The sequence below is a fragment of the Erinaceus europaeus genome, chromosome X, assembly GCF_950295315.1.
Source record: "Erinaceus europaeus chromosome X, mEriEur2.1, whole genome shotgun sequence".
Classification (NCBI taxonomy): Eukaryota; Metazoa; Chordata; class Mammalia; order Eulipotyphla; family Erinaceidae; genus Erinaceus; species Erinaceus europaeus.
Window position 1 is genome coordinate 68,812,635 of NC_080185.1, and position 18,053 is coordinate 68,830,687.

The 18,053-nt window shown below is 36.5% G+C and overlaps 1 protein-coding gene across 2 annotated transcripts in view; it reads right to left on the bottom strand.

Moving 5' to 3' along the window:
- The window catches only part of PCDH11X (protocadherin 11 X-linked), a 227,337-nt gene that overhangs the window by 48,703 nt on the left and 160,581 nt on the right, over positions 1-18,053 (bottom strand). Inside the window, exon 6 of one of the 2 annotated variants that reach the window (XM_060183182.1) lies at positions 2,651-2,849. In XM_060183182.1, the coding sequence (XP_060039165.1) occupies positions 2,651-2,849 (199 nt within the window). Of the gene's footprint in view, positions 1-1,705; positions 2,850-18,053 lie in introns of those variants that run through there. The other variant, XM_060183181.1, reaches the window with a different exon arrangement.

Consider the following 18,053-nt stretch of genomic DNA (forward strand, 5'->3'; position numbering starts at 1 on the left):
ATGTTACTATTAGTATTATTACTTAATATTACGCACATTGAAAAAAAACTTTAAACTTTAACCCAGCAATACCATTAAACATATACAGAAATGGAATTTATTATCTCTACCTTTCATATAAATGTATTAAAATAACAAATACCATGTCTGTTGCTTGTATCATTATTTCCTGTTTCTACAGTCTTCCAATTTTTTAAAATAAAGTGCAATTAATACAGAACATTATTAGCTTGGAATTTATGATTTAATTAACCTATAATTATGAACAAAATATATAATTGTAAAAATAATGGTACAATTATTAGAGAGAAATATGTAGTTTATGTGGGAGCAAATAATATAACTATCAAGTATATTAGCTCATACATTTTTACAATTACTTGCATTCATAATAAACTCAGCTACTGTACAGAGTTATTCTCCATTTGAATATTTTTGAACAATTACTTACTACTAGACATAGTTGGTATAAATTCACATTTAATTTTTAATAATTTCAATCTCATGCCAATTCTTCTTTTAGTATTGCCAATGACACTTTATTTTGCTTTTACTCAACATCATAATTAGTATCAGTGCCACAAACTAAAGTTTATTCTTTCATTGGTTCTACACAGTACTTAAAAAATGATATTAGTAACACATGTCTTATACTAAGAAATAAACTCTCTGGTTTATAAAAATGAGGGCTACTTGGGGACAGGTGGCGGCAATTCTGGTTAAGGGCACAAGGATCCTTATAGTGCATAAGGACCCAGGTTCAAGCTCCTGGCCCCACCTGTTGGGAGGAAGTCCACAAGTGATAAAGCAGGACTGCAGGTGTCTCTCTGTCTCTCTCCCTCTTTATCTCCCTTCCTCTGATTTCTCTATCTCTATCCAATAAATAAACAAATAAAAAATTAAAAAAATTTAAATGAGGGTTATTTAATGTCTAGGCTATATGCTAGCAGGTCTGTGATAGATAAAAAATGACTGAGGAAGTAAAAAATAATGAAAGAGCTCTTGCTTAAAGCATATTTGTTATTTTTGAAGATATTCTTATTAGAAGTTGATTCTAAGTTAACAGCTATGTATTTACGACAGAGCACATTTTCATGTGTTACACATGATAGATTAGATTGTCTCACATAAGACAATACAATATTTCATCTTCTGATAGATATCTGTAATTTATTCACTGTAAAGACTTTAGAGACAGACATTTATATCCTCTGAATTTGGTGACTAAAATGTTTCTAAAGATTTATATTAAAGACACCATTAACATTGTGTCTACTCATAAAGAGAGAGCTCCGCTTCTCCAGAGCCCCACCCTACTAGGGAAAGAGAGAGACAGGCTGGGAGTATGGATCAACCTGTCAGTGCCTATGTTCAGCAGGGAAGCAATTACAGAAACCAGACCTTCAGCCTTCTGCATCCCACAATGACCTTGGTTCCATACTCCCAGAGGGTTAAAGAATAGGAAAGCTGTCAAGGGAGGGCATGGAATATGAAGTTCTGGTGGTGGGAATTGTGTGGAATTGTGCCCCTCTTATCCTATGGTTTTATCAATGTTTCCTTTTTATAAATAAATAATAAAAAAAGAAAAAAGAAAGCAAAAACATTTGACATCTTGTCATTGCTTCTGTATGTATGTTATAGATTATATATTTATGTCTTCAGAATCCAGTCATTTTGTTTTTGTAGTGCAAAAATAGGCGATGAATACACAAATAGGAAGTCATTTTATTATATGCTTTCTTTAAGTTACATATCCATACAATTCATGGTACTGAATACAGTCTTCTAAATTTCCAGTTTATATTCATCTGTATGTTTTGGCAAGCATTTTGGTCCCATTTTATATTAGTTATACTTATAACTCTTGCTAATCACATATATGGTATGCTATTTTATATCTCCATACACCTATGTATATGAAATGTATCTGGAGCAAATTATAAGTTTTTGAAATGCAAAACACATAGGAAATATATATAACCTTATCAAATATTTATTTTCCTAAACTGTAATGAAATTAAGTACTCTTGAAATCCCTAAATCCCCTAATCAAATATTGTATGTCTCAGAATTATAGGGAAATGGGACTACATGTTCAAGGTAATACACTTAATGAAGCTTTAGATTTTCTCTACTATCCTTTTTAAGAGTTCAACATCTTGAGATTTTGAAAAATGTGTTTTTCATGCCTTTGGTCTGGAAACCCAATCTGAATTTCTGTCTACATAGCAAAATAGCACAAGACATGTGGTTTCATTGCATTACTGAAATTTTTCTCTACACTGAGGTCAACTCTTTTCCCTCACCCTAAGTAATTGTTAGTTTCTTATATTTATTAACAATAAAATTCAGAAAATAATTTTCATGAATTATTAAAATAGATGAATAAAATTAAACACTTGGTTACATGTATGTGTGTGTTGTATGTGAAATCCTATTTATTTCTCAACAAAGTTAATGTTATCAGCTTTAAAATAAGTTGCATTAAGAATATAGTCACACGGTTCAAATATTAACTACTGCATACATCCTTCTCATGAAAGTCTTTTTTTTAACCTTTAACATAATGGAATATATTAAAGTCTAATTAATTTGAATTCCAAACACAGCAAGTCCATTTATATTGCACAACTAGGGAGATATAACTTACTGGATTCAGGATCAGAGTTGCCATCTCCTTCAGTGCGGTTGTTGGATGATGCATGATCAAAATATTCTTCCTGAGGATAGCCAAGTGGCAAGGCATAAGATGTGCTTGGAATGCTGCCTATATCATGGTCGCCATGTCCACCATCACTGTTGCTTTCCTGAGAGCCTCCTGGTAGGTGAAATGTGACACGCCGTTGGGACTGAAGAGAAGGGAAAATATATGGTTTCAACTGTGATCTAAATAATTGCCTAGTTCATTCAATTTAGACAACATATTTTCTGTTATCTGGTGAGATCATATCAACATATCTTGAGTTTTGAACAACTATAGTTTTTCATTAGTCATCTTTGTGTTCAAACTTGCTTCACCTGGCAGCAAAGCTATCTCTCTCTCTCTCTCGCTCCACATATATATATAAACTTGGGGCTAAGTTTACAGTGCAGTCGTTGTTGACACATGGGTATAGATTCTTCTCTTCCCATAGTATGTATCCACAGAACACTCTCACTCTCACCCTCAACTTGGGATCTTTTCCATGATCATAAATCAAGATCCCAATGTCCTCTTCACACACTTCTAATCCCTCTTTCCCCAGAGTCTTCTGCTTTGGCTCAAGATACACTGCTAAATCTATGCTTTGTTCTGTGTCTTCCATTTTTTGTCTTTTTTTTTAAAGTTTTGCCTATAAATGAGATCATTGTCCTGTGAGAATTGTCATACATTAGAAAGAATGGAAACAAAGGAGTCTTCAAGATGGTGACAGGTAGGCAAAGCCTTGTAGTTTAGCTCCAAACATGTGAGTGCAGCACAGGTAGAATTGTGCCTGAGGGGAAAACAATCAAATCCAGAATTACAGAAACAACAAAACCATGGACAATATCCCAAGACACATTGATAGCTTTTCAGAGAAAGCAAGATACAACTCCACTAAGCAAGGGAAAGTCTGTATGCATCTCTATGAGAGAGGGAGATATCCCTGTTGAGTAGGAAAGTCCCCCCTAGTAGGCTCAGAAAACACAACTCAGCCAGTTCCCCCAAATGCAGTGGTGACAAAATGCAGCTTCAGGTAAGCTCTGAGCTTGGACCCTAGCAGAAACCAAGAGAAGTTAGTTGGTTCCCACTTCAGTGCTAAACAAAGAAACTGGCAACAGTAGAGGAGTCTGCAGATGAACCACACAACTAAAGTAGCCTTCCCCGCTCAACCATACACCTCATCCAAATTCATTGGAGTCTGGGTTAGCATTTCAAAGATGAAAAGGAACTCAAGCCAACATTCTATCTTTAAGCAGCAGCATTGTGGGAGATTGTTTGCCAAAATTGGTGTGCTTTTCAACTGATAATTACTCAGGTAACCTGAATTTGAGTACTGAGCTATTTACTTCAGGTGCTGCCACTCTCAGCTTGGAATGGGTACACTGACACAGCTTCTGGTGAAAGGGGACCACCCTCTGAAGAAGTGATGCTCAGACATTGTGGAGGGAGTAAGTGGTGATTGACAAACCCACAGTTCCCACAGCTAACATACTTAAGAAGATAATGGGAATCTTTAATCTGTAACACCAACTACTTCAGTCTTCTTTCTAAGAGCTGCAAGGAGGTACAGCCTTTTGCTAGTAATTGCCAAGGAAACAGACCATCTCTGCCATATCAATCATAGGCCCAAATACCATAGATAGCTCCTATACTGGTTGGTCTTCTGGGATGAAGCTACCACTGAGGTCTACATAAGGTCTAGAAAGCCCTCCTGTCAAGGCATGTCAGCCAGACTGATTCTGTGGCAGAGTAAGTTAGGAAAAAGCACACTGATTTTCCCCTGCAGAAGCAGGATGACTTAGAACTTGAGGTAAGTGTCAAGGCGTGAAAGATTTGGAACTTTTCCAAGCTCTTAATGTACCTACTGAACTTTGCTGATTCAAAGGGCTCTGGTGTAAGCTCTGGGAAGATTTTAACTGCAGAGATAATTGGGCAATGGTGCTGGCAAGCTGTTCTATCTCAGAGGTGTTACCAGCTCAATTTCTTCCACAAAGCTATTGAACAATCAAACCAGTCTTACTCAGAGGTGTGGTCAGTTCCTGCATCTGTAGGACCATTTTAGTTAGATCATAACCTCCCCGGGAACAGTTGATTATATTCCAACTGTGGACCACATACAAAACAAAACTGGTATGCAGGCAGGTAACACTTTCACAGGTACTTGCCAAATAGGGATGATCACCCTACTACCTCTTCAGCTGGCATCATGCTGTGAGGTTTATTTAAAGTTCTGGCTATCTCAGAGGGCTTCGTTCCTACAACAACAAGGTAGATGGCAGCGATGTTTGAGTGATTCAGTTATCTGTTCTGCAGACACAGGGATCCACTATTATTGCCCATATCTTTTGACAAGCTTAGTTAACTAGTTATCTGAAGCAGATAATGAGGTTCTGTGATGCCATATTAACTCATAGGCTATATTTCACTGCTGCAACAAGTCAGAACTGTTGATAGGATATATCCTCTAGGATGTTATTCTTACAAACAGGACAATGGGAGAACTGATTTCTTTTCAGGGGTCTGGTTCAATCAGGAACATCAGAACCCAGATACAGGTAGACAACACCCTCTGAGTAACTGACCAACAGCTTCAGGATAAAAAAGTGTAGAGTGAATAACAAGAGAAAAGAGATCCAAAATGGTCAAATGAGTTTGAGACTCATTCTCTAAAAATCACAGCAGATTCACTGTGATTCTCCTTGGATAAATAGTTGGTTAAATCTCCTTGGAAAATAGTTGGTTAATCATGTGTGTGTGTGTGTGTGTTGTAAGAAAATGATAAGTTATGGAAGAAGATCAAGATGGCGACTTGGAGACAACACCTGGCGTGAGCTCTGAAAGGAGGCTGTTTTAAACCTGGGAAGTTCCAGTGAGGTTAAGAGTTCTGGGCCAGTGGTGGAGAAAGAGTGCAGGGGTCAGGGTAGCACCAAGGAGGAGCTCTATAATTCACCCCTGAGCTGGAAAACAGGCTATAAAGGACAAAGGAAACAGGGATTCAGCTGGTAGTCTTCAATTTTTCTATTTCACTCTAGACTCCTCCAGCCACAAGACCAACCCAATCCCCAAACCTGCTACTTCTGGTAGCCCTGCTGTGGAGATAATTTGTTTATCAAGATTCCTGAATCATCAAGAGTGTCATCCAAAGGAGGGGGGAATATTTCCCCAATTTTTTTTTAAAGGAGCTGGAGCTGTATCTGAGTGACAGAATACCTGACCAATCAAGGTCTTGGCTTGGTCTTGCCTAAATTGGATTACCTGTCTTTCTTCACCTACCTCTTGAGTTTGTTTGATAGTTGCTTCTTGTAATTATTTGTTTTGATTTTTTAGGAAGGGGACAAAGCTGTATGCAGCTAATCTGGAGTGGTTAAATCTGCAGACTGACTGTTAGGGTTTTTATTTCATTTTATTTTATTATTACTCTTATTTGCACTTGTCTCTTTTCCCTCCTCTGCAGGTTGACCAAAATTAGCTATTTCTGCTTTTTCCATTGATAACTAAATGGGTGTGCTACCTATTGTGAGAGGAACTTGCATCTCTCTCTCTCTCTCTTTCTCTTTCTCCACTTTTCTTTTTTCCTACTAGCTGATACAAAAAATCTCTTTCCTTTAGCTGATTATTTCCCCTTTTCTTTCTGTATTCACTGGAACTCATTTGTGAATTATTTTGTGGAAAAAGTCTGACTTGGAGTGCTATTCTCTCTCTCTCTCTGTCTCTCTCTCTTTTCCCACTATCTCTAGAATTAATAGTTGACAATTGTCTATTCTTGCTTTTCCTTTTTTCTTTTTGTTTTGTTTGTTTTTATTTTTGGCGTGGAAGTGTTGCTTGGCTAATAGGTTTTGGTTGAACTGCATTATTCTTTGCTTCAGTTGCTACTGTACTTTCTGAGGTTTGTGATTTCATTTGTGGAAGAAAGTATAACTATTACTTTTTTAGATGGTACTATAATAAATACGAAATATTCAAAATACTTAAATAAAATATTTTAGAAACAATAAGACAATATAGTAGGAAAGTAAGCTACAATATCAATATATAAAAATATGTGCCAGATAGGAAGGGGCTGTTATACTCATATCTAACAGAACATATTTTAAAATAAACTAGAGTGAGTAATAAAAATTAAGAATGCTCATGGAATTAGTCAACCAAAAGAACATATAAAAAACAAACATTTACACATCCAATGAGGGACCAACAAAGTAAGTAAAGCATCTACTGAGAGAGCCAAAAATAATACAACAATAGTAATAGAAAGAGAAATTAACACCTCATACAATCAAATAGACATATCAGCCAGGCAGAGAAGTAATAAAAATACAAGAAAACTAAATGAATAGATTGATAGACTAAATCCACTGAAAATCTTCAGTGCTCTTAATCTAAGAAATTGCAAAACATATTATTTTTGAGTCCACTTGGAATATTCTCAAGGGTTGACCATATATTAAGTCATACAGATAGTGTTAGTAAATTCAAGAGTACTAAAATCATTCCAAGCATCTTCTCAGATCACAGAGGAATTAAACTACAACCAAGTAGCAAATATACAGTTAGAAAAAGCCCCCAATTATTTAAATTCATGATTATACTACTTAAAATTTACTGGGTCAAAAAGGGCTCAAAGGAAAATTAAAAGGTTCTTGGAAACAAATGAAAATGGGGATAAAAGCTGTCAGAATATTTGGGGCACAGGTAAATAGTACTAAGTGTGGAATATACAGTCATAAAGTCACACATCAGGAGAGAGAAGAAAACTCAAGTAAAAATCTCACTGAGCACTTTAGAAGAAGAACAAAAGAAATCTAAAGCAAGACAAAAGAGTTAAATAATAAGATTTAGGGAAGAAACAAATAATGCCAGGAAAAAAAATTGTAGAAGACCAATGAAGTTCAGCACTGTTTCTTTATAAAAAATATTTGTTATTAATAGTTTGTTACAAGATTGTAAGCTTACAATTTATAGTCCTACATCACACCCACCACCAAAGTTTTGCATCCTCACCCTTCCATCTGTCAAAGATAATCACCATATTTATCCTAAGTCTTACAGTTCATTTGCCTCTGTTTTCTTTGATTTTTTTTTTGGCAAGATCATGTAAATCTGATCTCTAGAGTCCACAAATAAGTGCAACCATCTGGTAGTTGTCTTTCATCTTTTTGTGTATTTTGCTAAGCATAATCACTTCTAGTTCCATCCATTTTCTCCCAAAGAACACAATGTCATTTTTTTAAATTGTAGAATAGAATTCTATGCAATATATATATCCTATAACTTCTTTAGTCATTAATCTCATGATGGGAATTTAGGCTGCTTCCATTCTTTGGCTATTGTGAATAATACAGTTATGAACATAGGAATGCATATGTCCCTACTAATTACTTCTTGAGTATCAACTGGGTAAATGCCTACAAGTACTATTACTGGGTCATAAGGTAATTCCATTTTTATTTGTTTAAGGACTTTCCATACAGTCTTCCAAAGCTGTACCTGTCTATTCCTACCAGCAGTGAAACAGAGTTTCCTTTTCTCCATAGCCTCTCCAACATCTGTCATTTCTTGGTTTGTTGTTGTAAGTCATTCCCTCAGGTGTGAGATGATATCTCAGTGTAGTTTTAATTTTCATTTCTCTAATAATAAGTGAAGTGGAGCTATTTTTCATGTGTCTGTGGGCCATGTGTATCTCTTCAGAGAATTGTTTAGTTCTTTGGCTCACTTTTTTATTGGATTATTTTTGCAGTAGAGGTTTAATATCAGTCTCTTGTCTAATGTGTGATGTGAAAATATCTTCTCCCATTTACTGGGTTGCCTAGTTATCCTAGTTTCCTTTCAATGTGTAGAAGCTTTTTAATGTCATGTAATCCCATTTATTTACTTTTGTTTTTCATTCCCCGTATCCAGGGGGCTCAATCTTCAAATACATCTTTTATGTGAAGGTCTTACAAAGTTTTACCAACATTTTCTTCTATATATTTGAGAGTTTCTTGTCTAAATCTAGATCGTTAATCCATTTTCTTTTTTTGTTTGTTTGTTTTTTATTTTTTAACCAGAGCACTGTTCAGCTCTGGCTTATGGTGGTGCGGGGGATTGAACCTGGGACTTTGGAGCTTCATGCATGAGAATCTGCTTGCATAACCATTATGCTATCTACCCTCCGCCCTATCTATTTTCATTTGACCTTGGTGTATGGTGTAAGGAAGTTGTCTAGTTTTACTTTTCTACATGTGGCTGTCAAATCTCCCCAGTACCATCTGTTGAAGAGACCTTTTTTACCTTACTGAGTGGTTTTTGGCACTCTTTCATTCATTAGTTGGATGTATATGTGTGGGCTGAATTCTGAGGCTTTGATTCTTTTCTATTGATACAAATGTCCATTTTTATTCCAGTACCATGTGTTTTAATTATTATCACTTTGTAGTATAAACAGAAGTTGAGGCGTGTGATACCACAATTTTTTTTTTCCCCACAAGTACTTTGGCAATCTTGTGGCCTTTTGTGGTTCTACGCAAATTTTTGAACTAGTTGTTCAATTTGCTTGAAAAATGTCATTGAAATTTGGATAGGAATTACATTGAAATTGTACGCTGCTTTTAGCAGAATGACCATTTTAATATTTAGCCTTCCGATCCAGAAACAAGGACTGTTCTTCCACTTTTGTGTGTCCTCTATTTCTTTTAGTAATGTCTCATAGTTTTCATTGTAAATGTCCTTCAGCTCTTTTGTGAGATTCACCCTAAGATATTTTATCTTCTTGGGTACAATTATAAATGGGGTTGAGTCTTTTATTCACATTTACTATGATTCTTTGTTTGTATACAGAAATGCCACAAATTTATATGTATTGATTTTGTATCCTGATACTCTATTGAGTTTATTAATTATTCACAGTAGTTTTCTTTGTGAAATCTTTGGGGGATTCTAGGTATAATACGTCATCAGCAAAGAGTGATAGATTGATTTCTTCTTTTAGTATGTGTATGGTGTTGATATTTCTCTCTTGTCTGACTGCAGAGGCCAAGACCTCAAGAATTATGTTTTATAACAGTGGAGATAGTGGACATCCTTGTTTGGTTCCCACTTTTAGGGGGAAAGATAACACCTGGGTTTCTCCAGGTTTTGGGTATTACAAATTGTGCTGCTGTGAACATTGGTATATGCAAATCATTTTCGATAGGTGTGTTTGGTTCCTTAGGATATATCCCCAGAAGAGGAGTTACAGGGTCATAGCGTAGGCCCACTTCTAGTCTTCTGAGAGTTCTCCAAACTGCTCTACACAGGGATTGGACTAATTTACATTCCATTCAGCAGTGCAGGAGGGAACACAACCTCTCCAGCATTTGTTGCTGCTACCTTTTCTAATGTATGATATTCTCACAGGAGTGAAGTGGTATCTCATTGTTGCCTTTATTTGCATTTTTCTGACAATCACTGACTTGGAACATTTTCTCAAATATTTTTTTAAATTTTTCATTGAGGGATTAGTGGTTTACAGTCAACAGTAAAATATAATAGTTTGTACATTCATAACATTTCCATATAACAATACAACCCCCACTAGGTCCTCCTCTGCCATCATGTTTCAGCACCTGAACCCACCCTGCCACCCCAGTCTTTTACTTTGGTGCAATACACCAATTACAGTCCAAGTTATGCTTAGAGTTTCCCCTTCTGATCTTGTTTTTTAACTTCTGTCTATGAATGAGATCATCCCATATTCCTCCTTTTGTTTCTGACTTAACTCACTTAACATGCTATCTTGGAGCTCCATCCTAGATATGATAAGGAAGGTGAATTCACCATGATCCTGAGATTTTGGAGCCTCAGGGATAAGAATCTCTTTGCATACGCATTATGCCATCTACCCCTGTTCACATTTCTCAGTTTTCCACACAACAATCCAACCCCCCTCTAGGTCTTCCTCTGGCATCATGTTCCAGGATCTGAGCACCCCCCCACCATTACCCCAGAGTCCTTTCCTTTGGTTTAATACACCAGACACAGTCCAAGTTCTGCTTTATGTTTATTGTTCAACTATTTTTTTTTTTTGCTAATTTGATTCATTTCATTGAAGATGCCTTTAAAAAGGCTGCCATTATACAGTCCCACTTCCAGACCACTGGGAGTGTATGTCTTCTTCTGAGTTGCCCAACCAGGTCTTTGCCCCCAATTTCAGCACTGGGCCTCCCTGCTGCTGCTTCAGCCTCCAGGGACAATAGCAATGGAGACTCACAGTTACATTTGGTAAGCCTTAGGACATCCACTCCTAACAGCAGTTTATTTGTTGATAAAACTCAGACCAGAGGAGGTGCCCCAATTGGCAAACTGTGGCACCTGTTACCAGTTGTTCTTAAGTAGGTATGGGCTTTCATCCCCAGGAGTCTGTCCTTAGGCCCATCTCTATCCGTAAGTCACATGTGTTTGCACTCACTGGTAACGTGGTGTATTTCCAAAGTAATTCTAGTCTTGTCTTTTTGTGTTCTCAGGTGATCTTCCTTGTCATTATTAGTTGACCAGGAGAGGGGAGAGACACAGCTGCTGCTACTCTGTATCCCTGCCTCCAGAAGTCTCCATTTTCTCATATTTTTGTTGTCTTTTTGGACTTCTTCATTGGTGAATATTCTGTTCATATCCTTTCCCTATTTTTGGATGGGGTTATTTGCTTTTTTGTTGCTGAGTTTGGTGATCTCTTTATTTATCCTGGTTATTAGACTCTTGTCTGATGTATATCATATAAAGATTTTCTCCCATTATATCAGTGGTCTTTTTGGGTGGTGGTTTCTTTTGCCGTGTGGAAGCTTTTTAATTTGGTGTAGTCCCGTTGGTTTACTTTTGTTTTAGTCTTCTTTGTAATTGGATTTGTATCATTGAAGATGCCTTTAAAATTTATACAGAGAAGAATTTTTCCAATCTTTCCTTATAAATATTTGATAGTTTCTTATCTAACATCCAAGTCCTCGATGCATTTGGAGTTTACTTTTGTGTCTGGTGAAATATAGTGGTTCAGTTTAATTCTTCTGCATTTATCAACTCAGATGGTTTTACAAATGAATTCTATGATGAATTAATCCCTTTACTTTTAAAACTCTTCCAAAAGATTGAAGACACAGGAATACTCACAGATTCTATGAAGCCAACATCACCCTGATACCAAAAGTATACAGGGGTACAACAACACAACAAAAAGAAAACTACAGACCAACATCTCTGGTGAACATAGACATTAAAATGTTGAACAAAGTTCTAGCCAACTGGATGTAGCAGTATATTAAAAAGATTGTTTATCATGACCTAGTGGGGTTTATCCTAGCAATACAAGGTTAGTTTAGTATACCTAAATCAATGAACGTGATCCACCACATCAATAAAAGCAAGATAAAAAATCACATGGTTATGCCAATAGATGCAAAGAAAGCTTTTGACAAAATCCAAACTCCCTTTATGATCAAAACACTAAAAAAAATTGGAATAGATGATGCCAATAGATGCAAAGAAAGCTTTTGACAAAATCCAAACTCCCTTTATGATCAAAACACTAAAAAAATGGGAATAGATGGTAAGTTCCTAAAGACAGTGGAGTCCATATGTAGCAAACCTATAACCAAAATCATACTCAATAGTGAAAAACTGAAAGCATTCCCCCTCAGATCAGGTACTAGATATGGCTGCCCACTATCACCATTATTCTTCAACATAGTGTTGGAAGTTCTTGCCATATCAATCAGGCAGAAGCAAGGAATTAAAAAGAGATTGGAAAAGAAGAAATGAAACTTCCTATTTGCAGATGATATGATAGTATACATTGAAAAACCTAAGGAATCCAGCAGGGCATTCTTGGAAATTTAGGCAATATAGTAAAGTGTCAGGCTACAAAATTAACATACAATAATCAGTGGAATCCCTCTATAAAAACACTAAGGTAGAAGAAGAAATCCAGAAATCATTTCCTTTTATTATAGCAACAACAACAATAAACAAAAATAAAATATGTTGGAATAAACCTAACCAAAGACTTTTATACTGAAAATTGTGGGCCTCTATTCAAGGAAATAGAAAAAGACACAAAGAAGTGGAAATATATTCCATGTTCATGAGTTGGAAAAACTGACACCATAAAAATGAATATATTACCCAGAGCCATATACAAATTTAATGGTATCCACATCAAGATACCAAAGACAATTTTTGATAAATATTTATTTTATTTATTCTCTTTTGTTGCCCTTGTTGTTTTATTGTTGTAGTTTTTAATTCTGTCATTGTTGTTAGATAGCAAGAGATACATGCCACATTAGGACCCCCCAAATTTCCAGACTTGAGTCTTTGCATAGTTATTTATTTGTGTGAATCGCACATGGAGATTAAGAATAAGGAAACTGAACAAAAACTATGTCATACAATTGGACAAGAGGTACATAAATTATTATCATCATAATAATAGTTTATTATAATATCAGTAGATACAAATTAATATAACAAAGAGATACCCCCTCACACCTGTGACATGACCTACATCAGCATGAATAAAAACGTGTTTTGAGAGAGACTTCTGGTGGGATGGCTATGGAGTAGGAACTGTTTTAGATTGTTGTCCTGACAAACATGAAAAGAAAAAAGAATCACTTGAAAACTCAGCAAAATACAACCATATAACCAGGTTTCTTCAGAAACTCACTAAGTGACAGGAGAGCAAAAATACATATGCCCAGTGGTTGAAAAACGGGTGAGGAAGAAATTATCTTAATTCAAAAAGCTGTACTTGGTGATAGTTGGCTCTGAACTGGAAATGATACAGCTGAGCACATTACCTGTAGTAGGAGAACAAGGATATCACTTTGGTTCCTTATAAGAACTCATCTCTTTGGGACCATGGGCAGTCAGTCCAATGCTTGGCAGAATCTAGATTTAGCTACTGGACAATAGGGGAGAGAATCTGGAGCCTACCCCAAGTTCGTTGATTCTTGTTAAATGACCAACATTTTCTTTTGTATCTTATTGTCCTTATATTCACTTTTTAAAAACTTTTTTTAATTAATTTTATTTTTGAGAGAGATGCAGAGAGAGAGAGAAAGAGAGAGAGAGAGAGAGAGAGAGAGAAACACCAGAGCACTGCTCAGCTCAGGCTTATGGTGGTGTGGGGGATTGAACCTGGGACTTAGGAGACTCAGGCATGAAAGTCTATTTGCATAACCATTATGCTGTCTCCTCCACCCCTTATCTTCTCTTTCTTATCTCAATTTTGTCTTCTCAATCACTAGTGAGTAAGTGAAAAATCTACATATAGTTAAAAATACCTTATGACCTGAAAGAAAGATGAATCACAGCTAAATTCTGGCAAAATAGGAAGGGATTATTAGCTGCCATTCTTCACCCCAGGAGTAGAGGTAAAGAAAAAGAAAGTTAAGGGGATTCCGGAAGATGACAGAATGAGAAGGTGCTAGTGGCTTGAGCTCCAACAACATCTACTGGAAATGGTAGGATTTTTTTGCCTTTAGCAGGACGGTCAATAAAGGGTACTAGTGGTGACACCAAGGAGGTGACTATAACTCAATTTGGGTTAGAAAATAGAGTAAAAATAAAGGAAAAAAAATTTAATTACTATTCCTGAAGCGCAACCCTGACCCCCAGCCCCCCCATAACCAGTCCCTGGGTGCCAGAAATCTGCTCCTATCAGGCTCCCCTGCTTAGTTTATTTCTTTACCAAGATTCCTGTCCCACCAGGGGGTGTCATTCATTCTAATTCTATTCCTTTCTCAAACCCCTGGCCTTTCTTCTTTCTAAGTGGCCAATTCCAGCTACAAATATTCCACCAAGCAGAGCCTTATTGAGACAGGGAAAGACTGCCAGAGGTTTTTTTTTTTTTTTTTCCTTTATTTTCTCAACAATCAGCTGTCTCTGCTCAGGGGGCCTGAAGCAATCTGGAGCCATCCAAGCTGAAGACATAACAGGTATATTACTCTGTTCTATTTTATTGTCAATACTAGATAAACACGTACCCCTTTTCCCCTCTCCTTCAGGTTGACCAGAACTAACTCTAGTGTACTTTCCGTTGCTAGGGGACTGGGTGTCTTATCCACTGCTAAAGTAACTCGTTTAACTCTTCCTACCCCTCCTACCCAATCTCCCCCACCCCCCAGCCTAGCTAATTAAATAATAAATAAATAAAAAATCCTTTCACTGCTCTTTTATTACTGATCTTTTTATTTTCTCTCTCTTTTTTTTCTTCTTTTTCTCATTCTTGTCATGCTTTCTTCCTTTTTCCTTTGGCTTTCTGAATTCACTGATACACGTTTGGGAATTATTTTGGGGAAGAAATCTGACTCAGAGTGGACTCTCTCTACATGTATCTCTGCTCTACTTCCCTTTCTCCTCTTAGTTACCCCTAGAATATACAGTGGATACTAGATTTGCATAACTGTCTATTCTTGCTATTCGTGGCTATTCCTGAGGTGGGTTTTTTTTTCTGTTTTTTTGTTTTACTTTCTTAACAATCAGCTGCCTCTGCTCAGGAGGCTTGAGGCAATCTGGGACAGGTTTGTTACCCTGCTCTATTTTATTATTAATATTATATAAAGGTGTATCTCTCCCCCCCTTCCTTTAGGTTGACCAGAATTAACTCTTAGGGTATTTTCCATTGCTAGGGGACCGGCCATCTTATCCATTTCGAGAGGAACTTGTTTCACTACTCCTACCCCCTCTACCCACTCTCCTCTTCTCCCTCCTCCTAGTTAATTTAAAAAATAAAATAAAAATAATCAATTAATCAATTAAAAAACTTCCCTTTCACTGCTTTTTATTACAGCTCTTTTTCTTATCCTTTTTCTTTTCTCTCTCTTGTTTCTCTTTTTTATCTTATCTTCCTTTCTTTCTTCATTCTTTGGATTTCTGAATTCACTGACATTCATTTGTGAATTATTTTGGGGAAGAAATCTGACTCAGAGTGGACTCTCTATGTGTGTATCTCTGCTCTACTTCCCTCTCTCCTCTTGCTACCCCTAGAATATACAGTGGATAGTAGACTTGCATAATTATCTATTCTTGCTATCCCTTTTTTTGTTTCTCTCTTCTTCACTTGGACTTGGTTGCTATTTTTTATGAACTGGAGACATTATTTGGCTAACTGGTAGTGATTAAACTGCTTCAATCCTTGCTTCAGTTGCTATTGTAATTTCTGAGGTTGGTGATTGCATTTGTCATAAAGGTATTTAGTACAGTGTTGCTTGTACTCAAAACACAACAACTGAGGAACAACAGAAAATAAAAATAAGAAACACATAAATCAAAAAATGGGCAGATCAAAAACAAATAAAACTGCTACTACAATGAATGAAGACAAGAGCCCAGAAGAAACTACAAATAAGCCAGAAGTAACCATAGATAAGAAAAGTATGCAAGCAATAATAAACTTATTAATCACAGAAATGAAAAAAACATTGGAGGAAAGGAATGGCAGTATTAGGGAAACAACAGTTGAGACCGCCAAGGAAAATACTGATTATCTTGAGGCAATTAGAGAACTGAAAGCTGAAGTAGAAATGAATTATATGGATATAGATTAGAAGAAAAGAAGTCAAACTGTCACAGTTTGAGGATGATACAATAATATATGTAGAAAGTTCTAAAGAATTCAGCAGGACATTCCTGGAAGTTACTAAGCAATATATTACAATGGCAGGTCAAAAATTAATATATGAAAATCAATGGTATTCTTCTATGTAAATACTAAGGAAGAAGAAATACAGAAATTGATGTAATTTTTAGTAACAAGGGAAACCAAATATCTAGGATTAAAGTTACCAAAATACTTGTGTACTAAAAATTGTGAGTTGCTGTTCAAGTAAAAGGAAAAGATACAAAGAAAGAGATATTCCCATGTTCATAGATTATGAGAGTTAACATAATCAAAATGACTATTCTACCCAGAGTCATATACAGATTTAATGCAATGCCCATCAAGGTTGTACTGGATTTCTTTTAAGATAATAGAACCAGGGACCGGGTGGCGGCACCCTTTGTTGAGCACACATGTCACAGTGCACAATGACCTGTATTTGAGCCTCCGGTTTCCACCTGTAAGGGGAAAGCTTTGTGAGTGGTGAAGCAGTGTTTCGGGTGTCTCTCTGTCTCTCCCTCTGTATTATTCCTTTCCCTCTTGCCTTATGGATGTCTCTGCCCAATAAACAAATAAAGATAATAAAATAAAAAAATAATAGAACCAAATCTATAAAAGTTTATCTAGATTCAGAAGACACCTAAGATAACCAGAGCAAACTTGAGAAAAAGGACCCAAATGGAGGTATCACCCTTTCAGATCTCAAAATATATTATAGGGCTCCTGTAACAAAATTGCCTGGTACTGAAGCAAAAAATAGACACATTGATCATGGAGTAGAATTGGGAACCAAGGAATAAGCCGCCTCAGCTAGGAAAATCTAATTTTTGATAAAGAGAAGAAAATATTAAATGAAGAGTCATTTTAACAAATGGTGATGGGAAAATTTGGTTGAAATGTTCAGGAGAATGATACTGGATCACTACAGTTCACCATACAGAAAATGAACTTTCAAATGGATAAAAATTTTTGATGTTAGGTAAGAAAACATAAAATACTTAGAGGAATGCTGTGTAGATATCTCCGCAAGGCCCTGCCACCCTACACAGAGCATTATGGTACTTTCAGGGCTTTCCCCCAACCAATCATGTCCCCACATGTCACTCCCAGCTGTTGACTTAAAAAGTCCGCCTACTTCCCCTCCCCTCCCTGGCTCTCTTGCCAGGTCATGAGGTAGTAGGACACAGCCATTTTTCTGGCTAGCTCCATGTGGCCTGAACCACCCGTCTGACCCAACAATAAAGATTTGTGAGCCAGTTGTGGTATATATACACAATGGAATACTACTCAGCTGTAAAAAATGGTGACTTCACCGTTTTCAGCCGATCTTGGATGGACCTTGAAAAAATCATGTTGAGTGAAATAAGTCAGAAACAGAAGGATGAATATGGGATGATCTCACTCTAAGGCCAAAGTTGAAAAACAAGATTAGAAAAGAAAACACAAGTCGAACCTGAAATGGAATTGGACTATTACACCAAAATAAAAGACTCTGGGGATACAGGTCCATGAAAAATGATGAATGAAATAGTAGGGGTTGTATTGTTAAATGGGAATCTGGGGAATGTTATGCATGTACAAACTATTGTATTTACTGTTGAATGTAAAGCATTAATTCCCCAATAAAGAAATAAATTATTTTAAAAAATTTGTGTTCCCTCTGCACTTGGATTTTCTCTCTCCATTGCAACCTGCCGCCGCATCCCGACAGATGAAGACATTGATGAAGTACTTTTCCAGGGAGTCGGGCGGTAGTGCAGCGGG